Below are 25,926 nucleotides of genomic sequence, written 5' to 3'. Positions count from 1 at the left end.
ATAATCATGTTGCATTCGAAACGGTCCTTGAGGGATGGATACGGTCGGGTCCAGTGTCCTCTGCCCACGGAGACAGGTGACTACTGCGTGTCCTCGCCATCTCCAGTGGGAAGTGCTTTTGGAGAGACCGGGGCGCCCACCGCCCTGACGTCAACAACACGCTGTCCGTCGAGGGGCACCCTAATGGGGAGATTATTCTCATTTATTTGTATATTTACTCCAGTTACTCATTCAAGTAAGTCATTTTGTTTTGGTTCATAGGTGGTGATGCTTTTAATCCTGGGGTTGAGTACTAATATGCATGTTATCTATCATATCTTTAAGTGTATTTTACTTGACGATGATAATCATCCAATGGTTCTTACTGATTCTTCCCAACCGACATTAAAACATCAATCCGAGACGCAAGAAGCTAATGGATTGTGTGTGATAGAGATTTGGAATAGCCAACCTACGCCCTAATCAAATCGACGACGGTGCCGTAAGTCGTTCCGTCCCGTGTCGGGAAACCTGTACTCGTGGGCAGCTCGACTGTTTCTTTGCCATTCGACTTCGACTCTCCAAATTCGGATTAGATTCATTGCGCGATCCACATGAGTGGGCTTTAACTATTCTTTTTTCATTTCTTTCGAAACATTCCAATTTTTATGGGATGGCTCAACCACTTTTCCAAAAGGAATTAAATCCTCTCATTGAGGAACGAATCAAAAAACACCTACGTCATTTTATTACCTATATATTTATCAAGCTAATTATGTAAATGTTTAAAAAGACTGAACAACACTTTTATTATTTTAAATCATTAATTTTACATTAATGTAATCGTTAACTAAGTTATTAAATAATGTTTGATGCTAAAATTATACATGTAAGGCATTCAATATTAAGCAGATTGATGGAAGCAGAAGGAACAATAAAATCGCACATCGTCAGATCACCATATAAGTAGATTTATTAATGGTCGGCGTGTGTGTGGGAGCGACCGGTCATGTGGGATTAAAAAAACATCTACCTGTCCAACTCTAATTACGAACGAACGCAATTTTGTTATTCCCGACCACATTTAGTTCCCATTTTCTTCTCTGCGTTCGGCTTTGTTACACAACTACATTCAAAATGAATATGGATCTCGTGTGGGTGATGTTTTGACACGGTGTCCATAAAAATTTACTGCATGATGCAAACGATGATGATGTAAACATCTTGATAACATCGTACATGCACACATGTTTTAATTTCCTCAAGTCTTTTCTTCAGAAAGACATTATCGCGTTATAATTTCATCGCTGATTTCAAATTACGTTTCCAAAAAACCTAAACCGTAATAATAGTCATAGTCATCATCAAATTCTAATTCTGATTCGTACGCACATTCCTAACGAAATCTCCAAATTGACTGTTGCGGTCTTCTTCAAACTGGTTTATTGCAAATATTAATGGCGTCTAGTACGAAATACCGTTAGGTATACTAACAACGTTCGCACATTTGAATAATTGATTCGACAATAAACCAATTAGACCTAAAATGTCGAGACTGTTCAGAAGAACGAGGAAATCAATCTGGGTCACCACTCGTTTTGTATGCACATTTAAAAATACAACCGTTGATTCATTTTTTATATTTCTACAACCGAACGAAATACAATTTTATTATGCACCAAAGTGCTAATGATTAACGTTGAACCAGATCAAATATCTAAACTACGCACAACATGAAATATAAAATGAAAGTTATAGATATGAGATGCCCATAAATGAAAATATTGATCCAACAACTACAGATTATTATTATTCTTCTTAAAGAAGTGATAACTAAACAACTTTCTCATCTCTAATCAATAATTGTATTGCGTTTAAATCGCGCTGATTTTCATTTGCGACAAGACGTCCTCTCTGTCTCTCTCTATGTTAGATAGATTATTTAAACAATGATTGTTTGAAGATTGCATCAATACAATCAATGGTTCCATTATTGGATGCACCATATGGTCATATATAAAATCAATAATCATTATATAATTTATTTTTGAAGCACTATATTGAGTAAATTAGAAAATTACACATGTTATTATATTAGACTTCCCACGACAACGTCGACCACCAATAAAAGCGCTTATTAACGGTAAAAATGAAACCGCCACTGCTCAACTATTTACAAGTATTTACAAATTGAATAAAGAAACTCGGCCTGCGGCTACTCCTTTAAAAGGAAATCACAATTATAATTGATTGGTTCATATGAATTATTTCATTTATTGTTTCTCATAAATAGATATTCAATTATAAATAGGTAATTAATTAAAAATCATTATTTAAATACTTGAAACCTTTTTTAACAAGTTATTACATGTTGAGAGTAACATTCATAATTAAATAATAATAATTACGACACAGATCTCATATTAACTACTGTCTAAACTCTATGAACATAAATTATTTTGGTGATAACCCAAACAGAATCGCCAGAACGATGGAAATGGAGGAAACGAAAATGTAGACACAGACTATTTTTATACCTGGCGCCGTCGACTACCACTACCGCAATTAAACCTGTATGTTGAGTGGTTTATGGCGGATCAGGCACGGTATTAAATTACCGAAATGTCTCGTCGATTCTTTTCTCGTCTCAATTTCGATTAAACGGCCAATCAATAAATTAAATACGATATATTGATATGTAATTTCTAAATTTTCCTATTATTTCTATTCTAACGGTGCAATCTGGGTTGCATGAATTAACGCAAGAAGAACAATTTAATATTTTATTTCGTTTAAAGAAATATACATACATATATTAAAATCAAATAGTAAAAAAGAGAAAACATAATTATCTAGCAAACTGTCTTCTATCCGGGCCGCCTCTTTTCGGTTGTCTGTAAACATTCGTCTTCTGCCTTTCCGAATTCATGTTCTTGTAATAACCGAAACCTCCACCGCCTTTCCTTTTAGCCGGTCTTTCCGCCTTCTTAGCTGATACTTCTACAATTGAAAATTGAAACAAAACTTTTAATTAAAAGAGTCCACGTTCGAAAGTGTTAACTACTACATACTTAAATCAACTGCTGGTGGCACTTTGAATCCAAACGAGAGAGCCACCTTCGCCAAATCCAACGTGCTAATATCAAAAATAGTTTTCAGACTGTGCGAATCGTACGCCCTTACATACGCTTTAAACGCCTCTTTGGCAGACATATTCAAGAAATAGTTCTTCCCAATCAAATTTTCTAGCTGCAGCTGAATGTCAGCTATTTTGGTCCAGCTGAATTCGAATTCGTTGAGTGGCACCTTTGCTTGTTTCAGGTACCTCAAGAAACCCAATTCTTCAGGTCTCAGGATTAACAAGGCATGACCACTGCTGCCTTCACCTGGAATATCACATAACAATAATATAATATATTATATCGACAAATACGAAAGACTTGCCTCTTGCCGTACGGCCAACTCTGTGAATGTACTCCTTAGGATCATCTGGAGGATCGTACTGTACGATCCAGTCGACTGCGGGAATGTCTAGACCTCTCGCTGCCACATCAGTACACAACAAAATTCCCGATTCTGCATTGCAAAACTGGAAGAATGTCGTCGTACGTTTTGTTTGTTTTTGTTTGCCCTTTAAAACAATAACAATTAGTACAATGAAAACATTGATAGTTTACATCAAGAACATACATGTATGCACATAACAGGTAGGTCGATGTAGTTGAACAATTCGTGGTGGTATTTGACGGACATGCAGGAACTGAAGAAGACCATGACCTTCTTCTTCCTGTTCTTTTTCAGGAATGTGAACAACACCAACAACCTTTTTTCAGATGGACAAACCACATAGCCCTGTTCTAATCCGGCGACGGTTGCCTCATTTTTATTGTCGTCGACTCCAACGTAAACTGGCTCCTTTTTCAATGCCAGAGATGTCAGAGCTTGTGTTTTCTGACTTTGCGTCGCGCTGAACAACATCGTCTGTCTGCGTTCTAAAAATTTAATACAAAATTACATTTTATTAATTAACTAATTTTAGGCATAGATTACTTGGCAACAGATTAACTATCTGCTTCATCTCCTCCTCAAAACCAATATCCAAAATCCTGTCAGCTTCATCAATAACCAGACACTGGAGATTTTTGTATAGGAAATCAGGTGTGTTCTGCAAATGATCCAGAAGCCTTCCTGGAGTGGCAACCAGAATGTTGATGCCCTTACTCAATTTCTGAGCCTCAGTTTGTCTCGAAGCTCCGCCCATCACCAACCCATAGGTGTGATGGTGATACTTCATCAGTTCCTTCAACACGCCAAACGTTTGCATTGACAGTTCGCGTGTAGGTGAGATGATGATCACTCCAGTTCCGTTTCTCGGCATAAATTTGAGTTTGTATATCAATTCAACAGCTGGAATGAGGAAGGCTAACGTTTTTCCGGAACCGGTCTTGGCCGCACCGACCAAATCTCTGCCCTCCAACAGTGGTGGTATTGACCTGGCTTGGATCTCTGTCAGTGTTGTAAATCCCATGTCCTCTATCGCCTTCAACGTGTTCTCACACACTTTTTCATGCAACGATGCAAATGTACAACTGCTCAGAATTTCAAGAGTGGCTTCTGATCCTGGCACTACAAGAGTAATTAATAACTAATATGTTCAATAGACACATAATTTATAAATAAATTGAATGATCTGAGTTTCAGAAAGTAGAATACAATTCATTGCTAGCTCAACTCTACAACAGTGTTGGAGGAACATCATATTCGCCTTCATATTCATCATGTATAATCTTTAAATAAACTCAATTCACCAATGTATTTTACTTACAAGATTTTTCCAAATTGTTACTAGTATCATTTTCATTCATAATTTCATCATTTCCCTCCTCATTTGATTCATCATCTGATTGACTTTCCTTCTCCAAATCCAACTCCTTGCCTCCTTTTTTCTTCTTTTTCTTCATTTCTGCAACAATAAATATTGATTATATGTGCCTGTTAAACATATATTGCATTTTAAATTACTTTTCTTAGAAGGCGATTCTTCATCGTTCACGTCTTCCGTAGTATCATCTTCAACTTGTTGGTTCTTTTTCTTTTCTACAAAAAGTTTATTCAAATTAAATTATTAATTAAAATAATTATTATTTATCCTTACTTTTAGGAGGTTCTTGATTGTCCAAGGTTTGGCTTCTTTTTTTACCTTTTTGCTCGTTTTCTAAAACGGTTTCTTCATTTTCTAGAATAGACACATTTACACTATGTACACAGTTTATTAAATTATAATATTACCTTTCTTCTCGGACTCTTTTTGCTGCACTAATTTTAACTTTTGTTTTTCCCGTTTTTTTATTTTTCGCATGAGCACTTTATCTTGAATAGACATACTTGATTTTTGAAAATAAAAATATGCGCGTTCCCAAACACGTGTTTACAAGGGGCAAAAAGTTAAGGTTAGGATGCAGAACAGGAACTGTCAAACAATTCACAGAATAAAGAGGAGGGATACTTTGTGTCCGCAACGGATTTGCGCACATCTGTACACGCACGTTAAAAAATATAAGTAACTAATTTTATGCAACCAAGACAACAAATCTAAAAATTGTGATACATTTTAAAATTTATTAAATTAAATATTAGATGTTGCTAGATAATGAGTGCGTAAGCGCATAACAAAATTTACATCTAACTAAATTTTTTTTAATATAAAAGTAATTGTGGTTTTCTATATTTAATAGGTTTATTCGTTGATAACCTTACTTTTGTGATTTTGACATTCAAACAAAACATTCGATAAACATGGCAAACGATAGAGAAGTTTTGAGAGAAGTATGGGAAGGAAAACTACCAATTGCCTTTAAACTGGATCCAGATGAAGTAGTAGATATCCAGCATCCCGATCCGTTTTATTTAATGGTACCCAGATTGAGTTATTTCCCTTTAGTCACTGACAAAGTTCGTAAACATTTCGCCAAATATGTTGCAAACGATAAACAGGACCAGGAAATGTGGCTAGAATTCAACGGCCAACCCTTAAAATGGCAATACCCTATCGGTGTTTTGTCGGATTTGATGCTAGGTGATGATCATCTACCCTGGATGATAACAGTCAGATTCGATAAGTTTCCAGAATCACAAATTTATAAATTCAGCAACAAGTCAGTAAATAAATGCTCTTAATGCTAAATATATTTATACAAATTATATTGCAGAGAAACAGTTGAATCATACTTCATGGCATGTCTAAAAGAAGCTGATGTATTGAAGCACAGGGGCCAAATTGCCAGTAACATGCAGAAAAAGGATCACAATCAACTCTGGTTGGGTTTGCAAAATGGTGTGTACATGCACATTGTTCAACCAATTCGACATATTAATTTTCAATTTACATTTTTTAGATAAATTTGATCAATTCTGGGCTGTAAACAGGAAACTGATGGAAGTTCCTGCAGATTGTGAACACTTCAAGTACATTCCGTTTAGGTGTTATGTTGATGATGGGTACAAACAGAAACTGATAAAACCAGTTGCTGATGATGGAAGGAGGAAAACATTACAGGATTTACTTAATGAATTGTTTCCAGGGAGAAATAATGGTCAGTAGTTTTAAAGCACATTATTTATACCTATTAATTATTTATTTTCATTTTTTCAGTGAGTGTTAAAACACATGGCATGAATCCTCCATTGGAAACACCCTTACAATGGATGTCAGAACATTTGAGTTATCCAGATAATTTTCTGCATTTCATTGTACAATTTTGAATACTCAAAAAAGCTCATATTAATTTTTCATTTGATTCTGAGCACACCATTTACAATTAGACTATATGAGACAGAGTTGGCTGGAAAAGAGACCTGCTGAAAGGAAAATAAAAAAATACATTTTAACTTTTCATAAGTGTGTAAAAAACAGCTAAATTAAAATATGATTTGTCTTATTCTTCTATACCAGTGTTAAGATTATTTAAGGCTTTGACAAAGATGAATATACTATGTGTAACATGCATTTATTGTTATGTTTAACCCATCGATTTTTTATTTATCTAATTAAAATGGGAATCGTAAATGTGATTTTTGTATTGAATCTATTTTAAAATAAATTATTTAAGTAAAATAGGTACATCATTATAGTCGTACGTTTTCTATTTTATTTTTATATTTGTTTAGCCTGAGCAATAGTAAAAAATATATGAAATAATTTTATTTCTATTGCCATGCAACAAATGACCAGCTGTTGGAATACAAAAGCTAATAAAATATTTTTTACTCAATTGTGTATCACTACTTATGGGGCAACTTTTATGCTGATGGTGTGCACTTTTATTATTCATGGTATGTGTTTTCATAGCATTTTAAATGTTTGTTTAGATAGTTAATTAAATTAATGGCATGGATATGTATGTGGACAAAAAACAAATTTGTTTACAAATAAATAATTAGTTTCGAAAAATTCTTGAATAATAAAGCATCGATTTTTATTTTATATGGATGATTAAAAAATAAATTCAAAATAATTTTTTGAGTTGTATATAATTTTTTAAGAATTATATTTGATTTTTGTTAATTAGTAAAATATTTAATATTATTGTTGATTAAATAGCGCCAATCACCAATGAATAAGCGCATCTATATTGTTCAACAAGATAATATTATTTACACAGAAATATATTTTATTGTTGATAAATTCAATGAATAGAACTTTGCTCCTTTCTTAAACTTGTAAATGATAACACGATAATTGGCATTTTTTTGTTAAATTATTATTTATAATTAACGAATTATTCACGATTAACAACTCGTAGAACGGCACTGATCACATCATAAGTAAAAATTGGTATTCCGCCAAATTAAATATAGCCATTTGATTTGTCATGAGTACTAACAAAGCACACACACATACACGTACAAATATTTGTTACATAACGTTGTGTTGCGACGTTTGTTCAAAGTTTATCTCTTTTGTTTCAATTTTCTTTGAACATGTGTGGTTTTAGATAATCCTATTTATTTTAAAACGTATTTAATTATTTATTAATATTATATTATTAAATTAATATTTATATCACAAGTTATTTTAATCAGAAAATAGAGGGTAATAAATATTGATTTAATACTAATTTTTTATTATTTACTTTTATTATATTTACACATATGCATTTTTATTTGAAATTAATTAAGAATAATTACAATTCAAAAGGTATTTTAAATATATAATGAACTGTTGCAAAATGCTTTTATAAAAATAGTATAATCGGGCAGGGGAGGCAATAGATGAGTGGGTAGAAAGGTGGAGATTTCCGAGAAGCGAGGCAAACACAAAGGCACGTAGACCTGAATAGGTACTAGTACGGGTAAAGTGAGGAATGTCGTTTTTGGGCGCCGCGCGGTCTGCCAGGTTCTGGTTTATCTCGCTGCTTTGTTCCACTCCAAAGTCAGACACGTGCATTTCATTAAACATGCATACCTACAAAAGTTTACAATTAACGTTCGAACTTGCCACGTATACCTGTTCGTACGTACGTGTGTGTGTGGGTTCGTCCGACACTCAATTTCACCTTATCGTATTCAATTTTCTACAGTTTTATTGACACATACTGCATTGATAAAACCAATCAAGCTTAGGCCACGTTTTATGGCCGACATTAAAAACTAACTTATTGTATTTTTAATGTGAAAATTAATAATAATATTAATTATATTAGTTTTTATAAGCATACTATGTATGCGATGTACCATGTATATATGGATATACGAGCAGTATTATTCGGTTAAGATGTGACCTCTTGAAACGGTCATCTTAGCGGTGACTTTGAGAAAGAGCGGGTCGAGAACAAAGAGAAGTCGAAGCCAGGCCAGACTGCTCGGCGCCCAAATAGACATTCCCTGTCCGGTGGTTCGAGAATTCCGAGAATAGCGCCTTTTCTATTAAGTGCAACTTGCCTTTTATGATGTGGCTGTTGCTAATCCACAGACTACCTAAGCCAACACTTTTTATGATCAAAATATACGAATATATTGCTATATACTATATTCTTTTAGTTATGATTTAACTAAAAGAATAACTTGAACTGATTTGTCTACAAGGTACTACAAGTAAAATTCTATATCGTATTGGATTAATATTCTTTTGTATTTTGTTACCTTAATTTACTGACGGTAAATAAGGTAAGCAAATGTTCTTAAAACAATTTCTAACTTCATCAAGGATGTTAGTTCGAAAGATTATTAAGTAATTAACAAAGAATCTTATTTTGGGATGGGATTTATTCGTAAATAACTTCCAATAGGAACATAAAAATACGGTTTAGGTACTTTCATAAAGCGCAAAGAGGCTCGAAACCTGATTTGATTAGCAGATCAAAATCAGATCAGATGCTGCGGTGGCGAAAAGTAAAAAAGAATAGCCGCAAAAACAAGTATTGCCATCTGTTCGTTAATGAATGAAAAGAAAAGGGAGAGACGCGTTGTCTGGCCTCGCTGGCTTGGCGACAGCTTGTCTGGCCTGACCGTGTCCGTCGTTGCCAAGTATGTCTTACCCCATTACAATCGTGGTCAGATAATCGGCCTTTTCCAGCGCTTTTCTGTGCCACATCACATCGGAAGATATTGATGAGTGCAAAAAGGTCGGACTTTGACAGTTTCGGGGGATTTACAAGGGGGAAAACGACGTTCAAAGTAACGTATCAAGCGGTGCGGTGGTTTGGCAACGACGCGGACAAACTTGTTTCATAAACGGATGTCGGCGCCTCGCAGAGCAAAGACCTACGTCGTGCGACCCAGTCGGAATGCGCCGTCCGTCAGAGAAGGAAGTTCCGTTGCGGTGGATCGCAGATTGTTGCGGTAAACACACTTCATGTCCCTTTTTGATGGCAGTACGTGAGAATACAGTTTAGTCAGCGAGAGTGGGGATTTTCTGTGAATCGTGACGAAAATGGTTGCTACATAGGTCGCAGATAAACTTGCTGCGTTATTTCTGTTGTTTTTCGAGGGTTGTTTTCGAATAGAATCGTTGAAAAGTGGGCGAGTGCGTGTAAAATGGCTCACGGACTGAATTCGGTGTTGAAACGCGGTGTTAGTGGAGTGCAAGGCTGTAAAAGTGAAGGAAAAACGGGTATCGGATCCAGACGGATATTTCCTCCGCACTTCAAGCTGCAGGTGCTCGACTCGTACAGGAACGACGCGGACTGCAAAGGGAACCAGCGGGCCACGGCGCGGAAGTACGGGATCCACAGACGGCAGATCCAAAAGTGGTTGCAAGTGGAGAACGTGCTGCGGAACAGCGTGAACAAGGGAAGCAGTGGTTCGGGCACGGCCCCGGGGCCCAAGAGTGCGGATTGCGGCAACGCAAACAACAACGGAGGCGAAATTCCGGAGGCTAGAAAATGTGGAATAGATGTGGCCTTGAGCAACAGACAGCGGGACGACGTTGGCTGTGCCGATATGTGTCCGCCTGCGGCGACCAGCGGCGTACCGGACGCGCGGGTTCCCTCGCTCGCTCCGCCGTACGGCGCCCTCGATTACACGACACATTCCCGCCGCTCGGACGATCCCGCCGCGCCCATGGACTTGTCTTTCAAGAGGCCCGCTTCGCGGAGCGCACCTGTGCTCTCGGTCTCGTTCGCGCCGCTCCTCGCCTCCCCGCTCGCCTCCCCGCCGCTGGTCTCGACGCCTTCCAGTCTCGTTTCGACGACGACGACGACGACGACGACGACGACAGCGACTCACCCAGATGTGTGGGACCTGTCGACCAAGACGAAGACGAAGAGGAAGTGCGACGAGGACAGACTCGTCTCGCCCAAACCAGTCAAGCTGTTCAAGCCCTATCTAAACGACGACGACGACAACGCTGACCACGACAACAACGACGTCGACGTCGACGTGGACGGGGACGTGGAGGACAGACTGCCGCCTTCCAGGCTGGAACTGGTGGCGCCGGTCAAACTGGAACCGCTCCCTTGCTGCCCCTACATCCACGACGCCGCCTACTACTACAACAACAACAACAACAATAACAACAACGTCTGCGACATCAAATCGGAATACAACAACGTTCCCTACACGCTCCACGAACTGCAGCCCAAATCGTCCATACACTACTACTATACGGACAAAACTGGAGGTAATTGTCCACTGACCATTGTCCATTTGCCATTTGTTTGACTCATCATGAATCTGAAGCTAACGAAGAGTTCCGTTTTGTTCCAGCTTACACGTATCCGTCGACTCTCTACTCGCCAGAATACGAACCGAATCCGTACACGTGTTCTTACGACGACTCGTGTTTGCACGGCGTCGCCCCTCTGAAGCAACGCCAGAGCTACAGTTTGGATTTCAAGCTGCAGGCGATCGACAGCTACTACGAAGATTCCCAGTGTAAGGGCAATCAGAGGGCGGTCGCTTCCAAGTACAACATCCACAGGCGTCAGGTGCAGAAGTGGCTCAAGCAGGAGGAGGAGCTGCGACAGAGGAACGAGAACGTGAAGATGATGCACGCCGTCAGCTAGAACTGTTGTTAGATTGATAGATAACTTGCACATATCCAACAGATGAAACGTCCTCTGTACTTATTCGCCGCCTTGCCTTATCTCGGAAATAGATTGATGACGACGACGACGACGACGACGACGACGACGACCACCGGGTGCTAAACTGTTTCCGAACGAGACAACTCGTTGCTCATTGCTCATTGCTCATTGTCATGTGCCTTGTAAAATAGTCGATAAGTCCATTTCGCCGTGCCAAACACAACGTAGGGCAGCTAATGTATACCTGAGATGCAATATTCGACCTCGGTTCCGGTTGGTGCGGACCGATGCAGGATTGTACATGTTCAAACGGCGTGATAAATTTTGAACCAACCAATCGACCGGTCGGTCTGTGCCAACGTGAACCAAAGTCTCCTTCCTTTTTGCCATATTTTGTATAAAAGTCTAGGTTACTGCCGATACTATTCAAATATTGAATTGAATATGTCTATTTATTGAATCTGTACATACATATCGTAATTTTTATTTATACATATCTAAATTTAGGTAAGAAGTAAGCAAGTAAGTAATTAGATGCAATTTAACATGTGATTTAGACCGTAACGACTTCATATTGAAGGTGTATAAAAAAACATTAATTAATATCTATTAAAAATTAATAATAACAATAATAAAATAATGTGACCTTAATATTGTAGGTTGTGAATATTTTTATCAAGCAAATTCGTTTATCAAAACAGAAAAATATAATTGTATATAAATATACATATATACGGCTCAGCTGAGTAATACTTTAATAAATATTGTAAATGAAATTTTATAAACATGTATTGATTATTTTTTATGAGATATTTTATAGAACGATATTAATAAAATCTTGTATCGATTGTGTTTGTATTTTTTGCAAGGGTCTAATCCAATTAAAACCATTTTTTCTATTTTCAGAACAATTTATTTTAAATGTACAGTATTTTACATATAAACATGAATAACAAAGAAAATATTTATAAATACAATTAATTAAGTGAGCAATCAAAAACCTTAAATTAAATCATATCGTGAATAGTAATGTGTCGTCAATTGTTGTTATTTGGATTGACGCAAGTTGTAAAGTTGGAGAAATCGAAAGTGGGCATTTCCAAGGGGGCCAACTGGAGCAACTCGGTGTCGCGTACGTCCGGACTGAGTTCGCTGCTCGGCGAAAACACGTAAGGGGATGTTCCACCTGAGGAATCAGTTATCACTTTCAAACTGTTATTATCCTTGGTTGTTTGTCCTGGAAAACATTGTTTCTTTATCATTTCCATTTCACACGCAAAACTATTTATTAATTGCTAAAACAATTCAGGTGTTAATACGTTTTATTTTTCAAGACCATACACTAAAGAGGCAGCGTGTTAAATTAGAAAATAATCAAAGCAGGCTTTTTCAAACAAATACTTATAATTTCAAATCCCATTTTAATCACAAAAACAATTGGACACCATCATTATTTTCTAATTGGTTGAGTTTGCTAGAAAACGAATTAAATGAACGTAACTAGAAATAAATGAATGGGGGATCAGTGTGATGGTGGTATTGTTAATACCTTTAAACTTGTCTTGTTCGAGATGTTTAACTCTGACTTTCAATTCAGTGATTTCCTTATTTCTTTCATCCAACTGACACAACAGAACTTTGATGGAATCTCTATAAGAATTGCACAGCTCTTTGAACTCTTCAATTATGATTGCATCGTCTTTTGGATGTTTGAAGCCGTGAAGAGATTTTTCTAGTTTTTCATCACTGTCACTTACTGAACAACTATCATTATCACTTCCAGACTCTCTTTTTGTCAAGTAACCTACAAGAGAGTGGATGTAACCCCAACCGAATCAACAACCAACCCATGTTTACCAGATATTATTTATTATTTTAAAATTGAAAAGGTGCAAACAATACAAATTCATTTTGATAGGATTGTCTGAGATTATAAATATGTGTGTGTGTGTGTGTACCATTTACACCCTGTACAATTCTACTTTTTAGCTATGTACACTAGAGTCTAGTGAATAAAATAATAAGGGAAAAATGGGTTAATTCCAATCTCAATTAGTAATAAGTACTTATAAACGAATCATGCTGTTCCATTGTTGCATAGATACCCTGAAGACTGCTATTGCTATTATCACTCTCCATCTCATAATTTGGTTTTTCAGTCTTGTGCAGTTCGGTGTTTTTCATATTTTCATATTGGACTTTCTTCATGGTCACGATTTTGATTTGCCTCTCCAGTTGACCTATCTGCAACTGCAAAGACTCTAAACATATTATCGGCTGTTGGTTGGTCTTCATTGCTTGAGACAGATATTCAATGGCATTACGATGGCATGTCAAGCACTCATCGAATTTTTTCTGTTTGAGAAGCACATCTGCTTTCCTTTGTTCCTGATGTGCCTAAAAATGGAAAAAAAAAAAAAAAAAAAAAATACATATTGCAGTTTGTTTACGATCGTTATTGATTTATTTATGACCCAGTTACCTGATTTCACTTACTTTATTTATTAATGAATTCTCCATTTTATCAGCTATTATTTTATATCAATGCTTATACGAATATGTATTGTTTCTAACATAAATTGCGAATATTTAAAAGTTGTTTGTGCAACGAAAAATACGAACCAATTTTACTGTTTTGACGTTTTTTAAACATTGCTACCAACTTTCGGTTTGAAAAAACCCTAAATGTTTCAAAATAAATTTTTTTTAATGTTGAAATTCTCGTCTGACACCGTCTGTGCCCATACACCGAATAATTGGCGCGCAATTCAATTTAAATAACATTATTGTTTGTTTTTAGGAAAGGTAAAAAAGAAACAACCGAAATCGTTATTGATATGACTTTAATATCTCCTAATGGAGTAAACTTTCTTTAAATAAATAGATATACATATTTATATAAATTAGCTAAAGAACAACGCTCATATAATGGGAGCAGTCAGTTACAATATGCAGGCGAAATAAAACATTTTCAAGTGGACACTGAAAGCATCAAAAAGTTAGTTAATACGTACACATAATTGGATTTAAAAATGTTTTATTTCAATTGATATCACAATATCAACGGTTCCCTGCAAATGAATAAGTATATTAGTCCTATGGTTCGACTTCGATTAGCACCGCCTTTAATACAATATACATAATACAGAGGATAATACCTACGTAGAAGTTTAACAAGAACTTTTTTTAATATACAGCTACAAATTCTTGATAACGTTAGTTTGACTATAATTTTTCGAATACAAATTTAGAAACAACGATGTTTTGTTTGTCACTCATCACAATTTGTCAAGAGAATACAATAAAAAATGTATGTACGTTTTCTTTTTAAATTTGAAAAATGGCAAAGAGGTAAAAACCAATTGTCGAGTGAAGAATGATCTAGTCGGTCTTCTGAAAGGCCGCCAGGAACCATAAGACGTTTGTGTAGTACCATAAACAAGTAAGTGAGTGGAGTGAGTTCTTATTGTATTCCTTCCACGAAAGCGGTGTCGTCCAACGTATGCAACCAATTGAATATCATCATGTTCCTTTCGTATTTGCTGAGAGGTTTTCCCCTTTCTCGTTCGACGTCTCTGATGGTCAGAGGCAGATTGCTTCCGGCACGTTGTTTGGCCACTCTCAACATGGCTGCGTTGGTACTGTTGGGTGGCGGCGGCGTGTTGTGGGGTTTGGGGGTCGGGCTGTTTCCGGGGACGGACAATCTGGACGACGCTCCTCCATCTCCGGTGTCGGTGGTGACGCTGGCTGTGGCGGTCGAAGGGGTCACCTCCAATCGGTCCAGGTTGAATTCACTCTGGGATAGACGCTCGAGGGCTTTGTACGTGGTAAGGAGTCTTCGTCGGATGTAGTTTTGTCTTACCTATCAACCAAAACATGTTTCGAACAAGGATCGGTCAATGTAGGATGTGCACTCACTTTTTTATTGACGGATCTGATGAAGTCGGCGGCGGTGAAGGCCGGTGGTGGAGGGGTGTTTGTCTGATGGTGGTGCTGGTTGTTGGTGGAAGCGGCTGTGCTGCTGTGGCCGCCGTGCGGAGAAGGCAGCTGCGAAGTGGAGGCTATGTCTCCCACTGCCACCCATGTGGAACAAGATCTGGACGTGTGATCCAGACGGGAGTTTTCCAAGAGGAAGCCGGACCTGAGTATTGATATCGTTAATGTAATTTTTAAAGAGAAGCTAACTAACTAGAAATGAGGTGTTGTTACCTTTGCAGAGAGTTGAGAACCAGTTCCGAAACGGCGTTTCTGAGTCCTGGAACGTTGGGTCCGTCGTCTGGCGAAGGTAATTGACTGATGTCACTGGTGCTGAAGCTCTTCTGAAGACCCACAGCTGACGATAAGGCGGCACAACTTCGGATCAGTTCGGTTTCTTCTTCGAACCATAAAATTTCCGGAATGTCAGCCGGCCTGTTGGGATATTTTTATTATTAGTCGCCATTGGAAAGCATTATTTTAACAATAAACATTTAATATTTACCTTAAAGACAAGCTAGATACAGATCGCAACGCCATCGTCAGTGTTTTTTATAATTAGTTAAGTAGTACCAGCAGCAATTGTTAGTACCAACAACGGTGACAATTCCGGACGACTGCCGTTCATTGTCATTCTCGTCGGATTCGACGAATCCATTCTATTTAAAGAACTTGTGATATTCAGTCATCGCATAACCCTGTTAATTAAGTAATAACGAATAACGTGCGATGAATTTTAAGAAAGCAAGCGATTTGAAGGTTTCTGATGCTTTCGCTGCTCATACGTCATTCTTAATATAAAATAAAGGGAATTATTAAGGTTTACTTATATGTGAACTAAATAAATTTAGAAAGCAATTAGGTGACGTTCTCGTTCACATTCATTCGATTTAATTAGTTAATTGCGTTAATGGATACGTATATTTTTTATTTACAATCTGACAAATATTTATTGATTATAATTTTTTATAACACATATGTACAAAGAGTTACTTATCTGAATACCATTTAATTAAGGTGAATTAATATATATTATATATATATATGTATATTTTTTAATATAAAATTCAATTAATTTATTTGTGGATAATTATGTCTTATATGGTAATGAAATTATGATGGTAAAGGAATCATAATTAATACAATAATTTACTAATTTCTGTTAATTTGATTTATGTATTAGATTGTAGTATTTATTTTAATTAGTTACCACTGCCAAGTTATTTAGAAATATGGCGGATGCGCCGGTTTAAGTAATATATTCTAATGGAGAATTGATTATTATTAAAGTTGTTCACATAATTCCACATAGTTACAGAGAATTTCTGTAATAATGAAATCGATATTTATTGCATGTTTTATGTTTCAGATTATCGGAATGAGTTAAATTTAGATGTTTAATTATTGCTTTATTTAATTTATTAAAAACTGTTTCTAATCATTGTTTAATAAACATTTCGTAACAATAATTACCTAATAGACTTGTTTAAATGTTTTAAATTCGTTGCAAACAAACTAATTCATGTTTCAAGTTGGAGTTTCGTCTTCGACGATGTGTAATTGAATGGGGAAACATTCGAACTCTGTAATCAAGTTAATTAACGAATTCTAAACGTATTTGTGTTGTACGTTCCTCATGTTGGTGTGTGTTGAGCACAATTTAGTCGTTCCGAAGATCATCATTGCTTAATTGGCGTGTATTTGGTATTGCTTATCAACTGGTGTCAATCGAAAGAGGAGGTGGGAGTGCACTGACCTGTTGTGGGTGCGATTTTCGGGGTTGGGACTGTGCCCCCGGACGAACTGGTCGCACTTGTTGAAATTGAGCAGTCTGCGTCCGGCATGGGCGTCCGATGCGACCGACGAGACCGAAAACAGGGACAAATCGGTGGTGACAGATTCGTGAGAGGGCGATCTCAGAATGCGACATGCCACAGTCAAAACGGGCGTCTGTGGCGTCAATTGAGCGCCGCCGTCGGACGTCGTCTCCGTCGCCATTAGTCGGTCGCGATGGCGGGAACGCGAACTGGGTCGGAATTTCGACTTTCGACTGTGTGTGTGTCGCAGCCGACTCCGGATCACGCCCCGGAAAATCGATACGAGAGAGAGAGGAGAGTCGTGCGCTGCGCAAACCGACTCGTCACTTCCTTCGGTTCCCTCCGTCGCTATATACAGGCGGTGCATTATGGCCGTACCCGAACGGGAGTACTTCCAACTTGGCGAGTAGCTTAGTACAAGAGAGCATTAGTAAAACCATCACAATCATTAACAATTTGGTTTATTGTACTAAATACATTGAAGAGAAGTGTTGACATGAAATAAATAGAGTAGAGTTCCTAGAAGGGAATGAAATAATAATAATAATAATAATAATGTAAATTAGTTAATTAATGTCTTTCGAGATCACGGAAATTTCGATGGTTTCTCCTCCCTTGTAATCGTTCTCCTTGTGGCCCTGTCCCTCCTTTTCCGGTATCAGGAAGCACAGGAGCGTTCCCAGCAGTACCACCACCGCCACCACGAATATCGGGATCTCGCAGTGCTTGTCCATCAGCAAGCCGAAGACGATGTTGCTGCACATGGCACCCACTCTGCCCGAGAACATGATCAGCGAAATGGCGATGGCTCCCACCGACGTGGGGAACAGTTCCACGCCCACACTCCCGATGGTCATGTTGGCAGTGATCATGGTGGCCTGGAATATGCACGACACGATCAGGTTCTGGGTCGAAGAGGTGAGCCAGTAGATGCTCAAGCAGCTGACGCCGCCCAACAGCATCGACACGAGAGGGACGGTTTTGATGTGCACCCTGCTGGTCAGCCAGCCGGCGACGGCGTTGTACACCAGCGAAGTGCACGCCACGGCGATCGTGTTGACGATCACCGCGTTGTCGAACGACGGCGAACACGACGAAGAGGATGGCGCCGACTTTTGCTGACTCAGGGCGGACAGCTCTTTGACGGTCACCGACGCGTTCGGGTACATTTCCTGGAACTTCTGGAACCGGATGAACAGCTCGGGAAGCCACAGACCCAGTCCGAACACTCTGAAACACAACAAGGTACCAATGTGTTTGATGAGAGACGTTCGTCGCAAGAATTCTCACCCAAACATGTTGGAAAACATGATGAAGCACGTCAGCAGGGTGGCAGGCAGCAGCGGTGCGCGGAACAACGACTTCATTCCGTCCAGGAATTGCTCAAGCATTCCGCTGTTGGAGGTGGACGGATCAGAAACCATCTCCTCCCCTTTCGCAGCGTCCTCCACCAGATTCTTAACGGGGAACTTGTCTTCCGGTTTTCCGGTGTTTCTGGCGTACATCGTCTTCAGGATGTTCAATGCCAACTTCTTGTTGCCTTTGGTCATGTGGAACTTGGGACTTTCAGGCAAACGCAGGAACCACAATCCCACGATCAATTCCGGTACGACCAATACGATCAAGAAGAATCGCCACGGCGACAAGATGAAGGCGGAACCTAGCCGGAAGTGGATGTCGATGGGCAACACGAAATAGGCGGTGACAGGAAGCACCAGCCAAGCCAGCGTGAAAAAGAGTCCGCAATAGCAAACGATCGCCCCCCGATATTTGGGCGGCTGGAACTCGGCCAAGTAGGAGAAGATTATGCTGCCGGGTGCGCTGATCAGGAACCCGTTGCAGAACCTACACAGAAACAGACTTATGTAGAGCGGATTGACGGCACAGAAGACGGTGATCAGGAAGTTGAGGAGGTGCGCCGCCATGATCACTTGCTTCCGGCCGGACAGGTCGGCTTTGAAGCCCCACAGGAAACTGCTGAGGATGCCGCCGACCAGGAACGTCACGTTCAAGATGCCCACGTGGTACGACGTGAGTTGCAGTTCGCATTCTGCCGCCGGGAAGACGTAAGAGGAGAGCCCGTTCTGGAAGCCCACCGTCAATATCGAGATGGCACACACCGTGATGACTTCCGCGTGGAATTTCCCATATCCTAAAACACACGGGAGTGATTCAGAAGCGGAAAGTGCATATGCAGAGCCATCGCTCCAATTACTCACATCTATACTATTCGATTAATGACTTTGTCAGCAGTTATCGCCGCTAACTTACCAACAATGGGTCGGAATGACAGTGGAAGTGTTGCAATGAATCACTGCATCGCTCCGTTACCCACCTGTTAAACTGACTGCGTTGTCGAAATTGGTCGACTCGAATATTTTACTCGTTTTTATTTGTGATGTGCCTTTCATGTTAAACCAAGTTGTAAGTGTCGCCAAATCACACTCTTCCACTCTATGCCAAACGACTATCTAAATTTTATTGCATGTTATCGATCTATTGTTATTGTTTGAGAACGATTTAAATATTTTCTAATTGTCAAGGTATGTTTAGTAATTCATTCCCGATTATTATAAATAATAAACACCCGCCTCGATTAACTTTGTTTTACATTTCCAATTCGTAAACAAATTAACGAGGCACTCTGGCTCTGCAATTGACTCCGTTTTAAAAAAATAGACGTTAATAAACGTTAATGAAGGGTAAATATCCCCGAATAAACACCGCGACACTAATGGAGATGGATGGATTGTTTTTGGAAAAAGTACATCACTCACCTGTTCGTTTAACGGCCTCATCAAAAGTCACATTCTCAAACACTTGATTCGTTTCCTGATTTTTACTATTCATCCTTTTCACTCCGTTAATCTGCGTGGCATAATAATAATAATAATGCGGAGACACAGCACCGGAGTCGAGGGTGAATGTAATATTGAAAATGTTTTCTTAAGGAGTCGTATTTTTTCAGACAAGCAAATATTGGTTGTTCAGAGTGAATGAAGGATGTAGTAATAGCTTGTGTTCGGATTAATGTCGCTATCGGCCACTTCTAAAACAAAACGTAACACCTCCAGTTCTCCATAAACTAATCCCAATTAGTACTATCTGTTAATTACTGTCGCGACATATTTTCTATTTTAAACAATTTCACAAAACATAATGAGCTCATTCAAAACTAAATTCGAATCGGTCAATCCACACATTTTAAGGACTCTCAGTTATTGAGTGAACCTTTAAAATTTGCTCAATACGTGAACGTTACCCAATTGTTTAGTCGCAAGACCCGTCTTTAATGGCACTCGTTTACAAACTGAACCGCATACCACCTTCTCAATGTTCCTTTCGTAATTAGATAATTGTTGAACCCCGGGTCACTCTCCCATGTGGATAACACTTTTTCTATATCGCAAATTTAATACAGATTTCGTTATTTGTGTAAATTTAAGGGGCAATTTGAATCGATAATTGCTTGATTACCGCTTACAATATTTACTTGCACATTGTTTTTATTACTTCTTGCAAAAATCCTTTATCAACCATCATAAAATGCATATTAATAGATTGTTTTCTTATCCCGCGTTCGGTTTTTCTCTTCTTGCAATAAATAACACGATTTCTTAATCGCACTTCCACTACTGTAAATAAAGATAAAACATTTCCATTCCTACAATCAGTTCTTTCATTATTTTTCCGTAAAAATAATAATTCGCATGTCTCAATTTTGAATCTAACATATTTTGTGACAGACAGACGCTCCTGTTTCTCTTAATTCCAATCCCGTGGAATAATTTTAATACTTTCATACATTATCCGTGACCTCGTGCCGAAAATATAAATAATTATTATTTACAATAACGTTATTGATTAGAGGACAAATATTGATACATTACCAATTTCCGATCGAAAATTTAACAAATTTTGATATCATTTCAAGTTCATTAAATACTAAAATGTTCAACTAATATTTAATATATCTTTAAATGGTTATTGTTATAGTTAAATCAAGTTAAAACAATTTCTTCAAGATAGATAAATACCATATGAATTATTCCTATTATGCAATTATAATCAAACTATTAAATTATAACTGTGCAAACAATTGAACTCAATATTTATCGAACGTACATTTATATAATTTCAACATAATATCTGAAAAAATATAAAAATTTTTACAAATGTTTATCATCAAAACGTATATTAATGTAATTAATTGATTTCAGTTCCACATTAATACTTAATATTTAACTTCAAAGAAGGAGTTTTTCATAAAAGCCTTTTTATCATATAGATTTTATGAAATAATTAATATATTAGTAGTAATATATTAATAATAGTATTGTCTTAATTATAATATTTATTTATATTTATATCTATATATAAATATAAATAAATAATATAATTTAATAGGCAACTAAGTTTACACATTTCGTAACCATCATCAATATAATTATTATATTATTTTAATATTAGTTATATTAAAATTTCGTTTCGTATCATTAACATTAATTAATTTTTTGTTTTAAAATCAAAATAACAATGTTTATTATCAGTGATACCAAAACACATGGTGAATCATTGGAATTTTCTAGATTTTCAGTTGTCCAACCTGATTCATTCTGTTCTGCTGTGTGTCTGTGAGGTGCAGGATCTGTCATTGCTTTTTGCCGGTTACTGTTGTTTAATATACACAAATAGAAAATGGTACGTATTTACTTTCGTTATTTATTAATCTTTCCCATCGCCTAACATAAATATATACCCTCAATAGTTTCTCAATTCTTCTTAAACCCGTGACAAACTGTCAGGTGTGTGTCATAGGAAAATCGTGCACGTGCTAATTATTTGCACCCGTTTTAGGTTTCCTTGAACCCCGTTCGGGTCCTGAACAGGAATGCTGAAGAAGAAAAGGCGGAAATCGCTCGTCTGTCCAGTTTCGTCGGAGCGATTGCTATCGGCGATTTGGTGAAGAGCACCCTAGGACCAAAAGGAATGGATAAAATTTTGGTGTCTAGCGGTCGCAATGCCGGTTCGGTCGAAGTAACAAACGACGGAGCGACCATTTTAAAGGCCGTCGGTGTCGACAATCCGGCCGCAAAGGTTCTTGTTGACATGTCCAAAGTGCAGGATGATGAAGTCGGAGATGGCACTACTTCTGTCACTGTACTGGGTAAGTAATCAATCAATTAGTTTATGAAATGTACTCATCATATTCATTTGAATGTTTACTTTTTTCAGCTTCAGAATTGTTAAAAGAAGCAGAAAAACTGATTGAACAGAAGATCCATCCTCAAACAATCATTGCAGGTTGGAGAAAGGCAACTGAAATCGCCAGACAGGCTCTGTTGAACGCTTCTCACGACAACAGCGCAAATTCGACGAAATTCTACGAGGACTTGATGAACATTGCTCGAACGACTCTGAGTTCTAAAATTCTCTCACAACACAAAGAACACTTTGCCAAATTGGCCGTCGATGCCGTATTGAGATTGAAAGGATCAGGAGATTTGCAGGCAATCCAGCTGATCAAAAAGTCAGGCGGTACTTTGGAAGATTCATTCTTGGACGAAGGATTTTTGTTGGACAAAAAACCAGGTATCCACCAACCCAAACGTGTAGAAAACGCGAAAATCTTGATCGCCAACACTCCTATGGACACAGACAAGATCAAAGTGTTTGGTTCTCACATTAAGGTAGATTCGATGGCAAAAATTGCCGAACTTGAAGCCGCTGAAAAGGAAAAAATGAAAGAGAAGGTGTCCAAGATCCTGAAACATAAACCAAACGTGTTCATCAACAGACAGTTAATCTACAATTATCCGGAACAGTTGTTCGCCGATGCAGGCGTGATGGCGGTGGAACACGCCGACTTTGACGGCATCGAACGCTTAGCGTTGGTCACCGGCGGAGAAATCGCCTCCACATTCGACGAGACCGATCAAATCAAGTTGGGAACGTGCGATCTCATTGAGCAGGTCATGATCGGAGAGGACGTTCTGTTGCGGTTCTCGGGCGTCCCGTTGGGCGAAGCCTGCACCGTGGTAATCAGAGGTGCCACTCAGCAAATCATCGACGAGGCCGACCGTTCTCTGCACGACGCCCTCTGCGTTCTGGCCGCCACTGTCAAGGAGAGCAGAGTGGTCTACGGGGGCGGATGCAGCGAAACTCTGATGGCTTGCGCCGTCAAGAAGGCCGCCGCCAACACTCCGGGAAAAGAAGCGGTCGCGATGGAAGCCTTCGCCAGGGCTTTGCAACAACTCCCGACAATCATAGCAGACAACGCCGGCTACGATTCCGCCCAGTTGGTCAGCGAATTGGTCGCCGCCCACAATTCCGGCAAAAACACGATGGGACTCAACATGCAAGACGGTGTCTTGGGAGACATGAGCAAACTGGGCATCACCGAATCTTTCGTTGTTAAACGTCAGGTCCTGCTGTCTGCGTCCGAAGCTGCAGAAATGATATTGAGAGTGGATAATATCATAAAAGCGGCGCCCAGAAAGAGGGTCGAGGATAGAGGACATTGCTAAATCTCTGCACCTCATTACTATTAGCTTTTTTACACACATACATACATTAATACTACTGTCTTGTAACTCATTAATATTTAATTATCATTTTTATGCCTACAAATTAATAAAACGTTAATTACTCATAGAATATGTTCTTTAATATTTATATAATATTTACATAATTTAAATATAAATATTTATTTGGAATAGGAGAGGGACTGTCGGATTTTTACCGACCAAACACCCTTTTTCCATGGTACCGACTTCAATGAGTCCTAACCAAATGGTAACATATATAAAGAAACTCTTTATATATGTCACCATTTATGGGGAGGGATTGGTCTTGTGGTTGGATCCATTAGCTTCCTTCCACCAGTGGTTTGTGGAGTGATACTCAATCCCAGGACCATCTGGGACAGTTTTTCAAAATAGTGTTTTATATGTATATAATCCGGGGTTTGATTATGTTAATTCAAAAGCGACATCTATTAAACGATAGCTTAATGTACGCAATCATTTACAAGTTATAAGAGAACTGTGTTTTTGTTCCGTGAGACAAATCTCCTGTTTGTCCGTGATTATGGTGATATTTTTTACGGTTGGCTCCACTGACGTGAAATATTTATTTGAAATTATTTCAACATAACCTCTGAATTAGGTTACTTTTCACGTGGGGCAAATAAACATGTCCTTTTTCATAAAAGGAAAGCAATTAAACGGAACCAAACGAGCGAAATACTCCAATGAAAAGAACAAAAAGAAAAAAGTATCGAAAAGTGCGCCGGGGGCAGCATCAGCTAGAAACGATGAAATTACAAGCAGTGAAGATGAAAATTTTGATAATGAAGAGGATGTAGAATATTCGTCTTCCGAAGACATTCACGAAACAGCACAGGAAAAGAAATTACGTCTGGCTAAGATTTATTTGAAAGAAATCGAAGAGGAGGAAAGGTTAAGATTGGAAAACAAAGAAATTGACAGAGATGTAATTGCAGGTAAATTGAAAACAGATTACTTGAAAGAAACCGGAAAACTGAGACTGTCCGTGGCTGATAATTACAAAAATGCCGATTGTGAAAACATATCTTTTCTCAAATGTCGAATGCAAACCAACTGTATAACATGTATGTGTTTATCATCCGATGATAAATATGTTTATGCTGGTAGTAAGGATGGTAAGGTAGTAAAATATTCCCTAATTGACAATAAAAAGGTGGGAATTATCCCATTTGTTAAGTCTAATACGGATAAATTCGTTGGGCATTCTAGTAAATTAAATGCAATTGCAATTTCCACTGATAACAAATACTTAGCTACAGCAGATGAATCTGGAAGTGTTCACGTTTGGGAACCTGAAACGCTAGTACACGTGAAAAGTTTAAATGGACATAAAAATGCTGTCATGAGTTTGACTTTTAAGAAAGATTCACACACATTGTACTCTGGCAGCAAGGATCGAACAATCAAAGTGTGGAGTTTGGATGAGATGGCGTTTGTAGAAACACTTTTTGGACATCAAGACGTGGTCACAGATATGGATGCCTTGTACAGAGATCAGTTGGTTTCCTCTGGAGGTAGAGACTTACGGGTATGGAAAGTTACTGAAGAAACTCAGTTAATTTTCAATGGACACAAAGGAAATATTGACAATGTAAAGCTGATAAATGAAGAACATTTCATTACCAGCGGAGATGACGGACAGATTTGTGTTTGGAGCACCATGAGGAAAAAACCGTTGGCCTTTGTTAACGAAGCGCACGGAGTGAGTCCTATGAATTCAGAACCGAATTGGATTACCGCCCTTGCTTCCTATCTGAACACAGACTTGGTAGCAAGTGGATCGCATGATGGTTTCATTAAAGTGTGGAAGCTTGACAATAATTTTAAATTATTCAAATTATTGTTTACAATACCTCTGGTAGGTTTTATAAACTCGATAAAATTCACTTCTGACGGAACGAAACTGCTTGTTGCTGTCGGTCGAGAATATAAGCTGGGAAGGTGGATTACAGAAAAAACTGCGAAGAACGGTATATATGTGATACCATTGTTAAAAAATTGTTAATTAATTATATATTATTATTATTAAAAACAAATTTTTGTATTTAACTCGCGTTTTAT

General features: G+C 38.1%; 8 protein-coding genes across 10 annotated transcripts; 4 read left to right on the top strand and 4 right to left on the bottom strand.

Annotated features, from left to right (window-relative positions):
* Positions 1–2,748: 2,748 nt before the first annotated feature.
* Positions 2,749–5,480, bottom strand: LOC109604663 (probable ATP-dependent RNA helicase pitchoune). The gene is made up of 9 exons (XM_020021190.2): positions 5,269–5,480; positions 5,135–5,215; positions 5,002–5,076; positions 4,805–4,942; positions 4,030–4,605; positions 3,670–3,971; positions 3,424–3,610; positions 3,051–3,365; positions 2,749–2,979 (listed from the first exon to the last, which is right to left on the bottom strand). Exons 1-9 carry the CDS (start codon positions 5,360–5,362, stop codon positions 2,828–2,830), a joined length of 1,920 nt encoding a protein of 639 aa, XP_019876749.2. The 5' UTR covers positions 5,363–5,480; the 3' UTR covers positions 2,749–2,827.
* Positions 5,481–5,589: 109 nt separating this feature from the next.
* LOC109604665 (autophagy protein 5) lies at positions 5,590–7,093 on the top strand. The gene is made up of 4 exons (XM_020021193.2): positions 5,590–6,134; positions 6,189–6,313; positions 6,375–6,572; positions 6,632–7,093. The coding sequence occupies exons 1-4, from the start codon at positions 5,776–5,778 to the stop codon at positions 6,739–6,741; spliced, it is 792 nt and encodes a 263-aa protein (XP_019876752.1). The 5' UTR covers positions 5,590–5,775; the 3' UTR covers positions 6,742–7,093.
* A 2,717-nt stretch (positions 7,094–9,810) lies between these two features.
* On the top strand, positions 9,811–12,352 carry LOC109604664 (uncharacterized). Its single transcript, XM_020021192.2, has 2 exons — positions 9,811–11,098; positions 11,185–12,352. The coding sequence occupies exons 1-2, from the start codon at positions 10,015–10,017 to the stop codon at positions 11,481–11,483; spliced, it is 1,383 nt and encodes a 460-aa protein (XP_019876751.2). The 5' UTR covers positions 9,811–10,014; the 3' UTR covers positions 11,484–12,352.
* A 42-nt stretch (positions 12,353–12,394) lies between these two features.
* On the bottom strand, positions 12,395–14,149 carry LOC109604668 (nuclear receptor-binding factor 2). Its single transcript, XM_020021196.2, has 4 exons — positions 14,001–14,149; positions 13,571–13,901; positions 13,054–13,308; positions 12,395–12,741 (listed from the first exon to the last, which is right to left on the bottom strand). The coding sequence occupies exons 1-4, from the start codon at positions 14,022–14,024 to the stop codon at positions 12,542–12,544; spliced, it is 810 nt and encodes a 269-aa protein (XP_019876755.1). The 5' UTR covers positions 14,025–14,149; the 3' UTR covers positions 12,395–12,541.
* A 181-nt stretch (positions 14,150–14,330) lies between these two features.
* LOC109604667 (uncharacterized) lies at positions 14,331–17,522 on the bottom strand. Of its 2 annotated transcripts, none has more exons than XM_020021195.2 (4): positions 17,236–17,522; positions 15,714–15,914; positions 15,423–15,645; positions 14,331–15,366 (listed from the first exon to the last, which is right to left on the bottom strand). In XM_020021195.2, exons 1-4 carry the CDS (start codon positions 17,475–17,477, stop codon positions 14,968–14,970), a joined length of 1,065 nt encoding a protein of 354 aa, XP_019876754.2. In that variant the 5' UTR covers positions 17,478–17,522; the 3' UTR covers positions 14,331–14,967. The 2 variants fall into 2 exon arrangements, with proteins under 2 accessions (XP_019876754.2, XP_049820406.1); XM_049964449.1 differs by lacking the exon at positions 17,236–17,522 and adding an exon at positions 15,985–16,440.
* Positions 17,523–17,740: 218 nt separating this feature from the next.
* Positions 17,741–20,668, bottom strand: LOC109604678 (synaptic vesicle glycoprotein 2C-like). 2 transcript variants are annotated; one of them, XM_020021208.2, is made up of 4 exons: positions 20,559–20,668; positions 20,074–20,345; positions 18,587–19,448; positions 17,741–18,526 (listed from the first exon to the last, which is right to left on the bottom strand). In XM_020021208.2, the coding sequence occupies exons 2-4, from the start codon at positions 20,144–20,146 to the stop codon at positions 17,863–17,865; spliced, it is 1,599 nt and encodes a 532-aa protein (XP_019876767.2). In that variant the 5' UTR covers positions 20,147–20,345; positions 20,559–20,668; the 3' UTR covers positions 17,741–17,862. The 2 variants fall into 2 exon arrangements, with proteins under 2 accessions (XP_019876767.2, XP_019876766.2); XM_020021207.2 differs by having other exon boundaries at positions 20,074–20,587.
* A 1,226-nt stretch (positions 20,669–21,894) lies between these two features.
* On the top strand, positions 21,895–23,953 carry LOC109604677 (T-complex protein 1 subunit beta). The gene is made up of 3 exons (XM_020021206.2): positions 21,895–21,997; positions 22,154–22,463; positions 22,532–23,953. The coding sequence occupies exons 1-3, from the start codon at positions 21,995–21,997 to the stop codon at positions 23,821–23,823; spliced, it is 1,605 nt and encodes a 534-aa protein (XP_019876765.2). The 5' UTR covers positions 21,895–21,994; the 3' UTR covers positions 23,824–23,953.
* Positions 23,954–24,432: 479 nt separating this feature from the next.
* On the top strand, positions 24,433–25,914 carry LOC109604666 (U3 small nucleolar RNA-interacting protein 2). Its single transcript, XM_020021194.2, has one exon. It carries the CDS (start codon positions 24,491–24,493, stop codon positions 25,868–25,870), a length of 1,380 nt encoding a protein of 459 aa, XP_019876753.1. The 5' UTR covers positions 24,433–24,490; the 3' UTR covers positions 25,871–25,914.
* Positions 25,915–25,926: the final 12 nt, after the last annotated feature.

The sequence above is a fragment of the Aethina tumida genome, chromosome 3 (assembly GCF_024364675.1).
Source record: "Aethina tumida isolate Nest 87 chromosome 3, icAetTumi1.1, whole genome shotgun sequence".
NCBI lineage: Eukaryota > Metazoa > Arthropoda > Insecta > Coleoptera > Nitidulidae > Aethina > Aethina tumida.
This window is presented reverse-complemented; position numbering and strand designations above follow the sequence as displayed.

Bases quoted from the DNA above. Each gene is read 5' to 3' on its own strand.
- LOC109604663 (XM_020021190.2), bottom strand. From the start codon at position 5,362: ATGTCTATTCAAGATAAAGTGCTCATGCGAAAAATAAAAAAACGGGAA. The intron at 4,943-5,001 runs GTAATTTAAAAT...TTATTGTTGCAG, and splicing joins AGAATCGCCTTCTAAGAAAA to AAATGAAGAAAAAGAAGAAA. The intron at 3,611-3,669 runs GTATGTTCTTGA...ATTGTTTTAAAG, and splicing joins TACCTGTTATGTGCATACAT to GGCAAACAAAAACAAACAAA.
- LOC109604665 (XM_020021193.2), top strand. From the start codon at position 5,776: ATGGCAAACGATAGAGAAGTTTTGAGAGAAGTATGGGAAGGAAAACTA. The intron at 6,135-6,188 runs GTCAGTAAATAA...ATTATATTGCAG, and splicing joins ATTTATAAATTCAGCAACAA to AGAAACAGTTGAATCATACT. The intron at 6,573-6,631 runs GTCAGTAGTTTT...TCATTTTTTCAG, and splicing joins GTTTCCAGGGAGAAATAATG to TGAGTGTTAAAACACATGGC.
- LOC109604664 (XM_020021192.2), top strand. From the start codon at position 10,015: ATGGCTCACGGACTGAATTCGGTGTTGAAACGCGGTGTTAGTGGAGTG. The intron at 11,099-11,184 runs GTAATTGTCCAC...GTTTTGTTCCAG, and splicing joins CTATACGGACAAAACTGGAG to CTTACACGTATCCGTCGACT.
- LOC109604668 (XM_020021196.2), bottom strand. From the start codon at position 14,024: ATGGAGAATTCATTAATAAATAAA. The intron at 13,309-13,570 runs GTACTTATTACT...ACTCTCTTGTAG, and splicing joins ACAGCATGATTCGTTTATAA to GTTACTTGACAAAAAGAGAG. The intron at 12,742-13,053 runs GTATTAACAATA...AATGTTTTCCAG, and splicing joins CGAACAAGACAAGTTTAAAG to GACAAACAACCAAGGATAAT.
- LOC109604667 (XM_020021195.2), bottom strand. From the start codon at position 17,477: ATGGCGACGGAGACGACGTCCGACGGCGGCGCTCAATTGACGCCACAG. The intron at 15,915-17,235 runs GTCAGTGCACTC...ATATCCCAACAG, and splicing joins GAAAATCGCACCCACAACAG to GCCGGCTGACATTCCGGAAA. The intron at 15,646-15,713 runs GTAACAACACCT...ATCAATACTCAG, and splicing joins GTTCTCAACTCTCTGCAAAG to GTCCGGCTTCCTCTTGGAAA.
- LOC109604678 (XM_020021208.2), bottom strand. From the start codon at position 20,146: ATGAATAGTAAAAATCAGGAAACGAATCAAGTGTTTGAGAATGTGACT. The intron at 19,449-20,073 runs GTGAGTGATGTA...CGTGTGTTTTAG, and splicing joins TGAGGCCGTTAAACGAACAG to GATATGGGAAATTCCACGCG. The intron at 18,527-18,586 runs GTGAGAATTCTT...GTTGTGTTTCAG, and splicing joins ATGTTTTCCAACATGTTTGG to AGTGTTCGGACTGGGTCTGT.
- LOC109604677 (XM_020021206.2), top strand. The intron at 22,464-22,531 runs GTAAGTAATCAA...TACTTTTTTCAG, and splicing joins TACTTCTGTCACTGTACTGG to CTTCAGAATTGTTAAAAGAA.
- LOC109604666 (XM_020021194.2), top strand. From the start codon at position 24,491: ATGTCCTTTTTCATAAAAGGAAAGCAATTAAACGGAACCAAACGAGCG.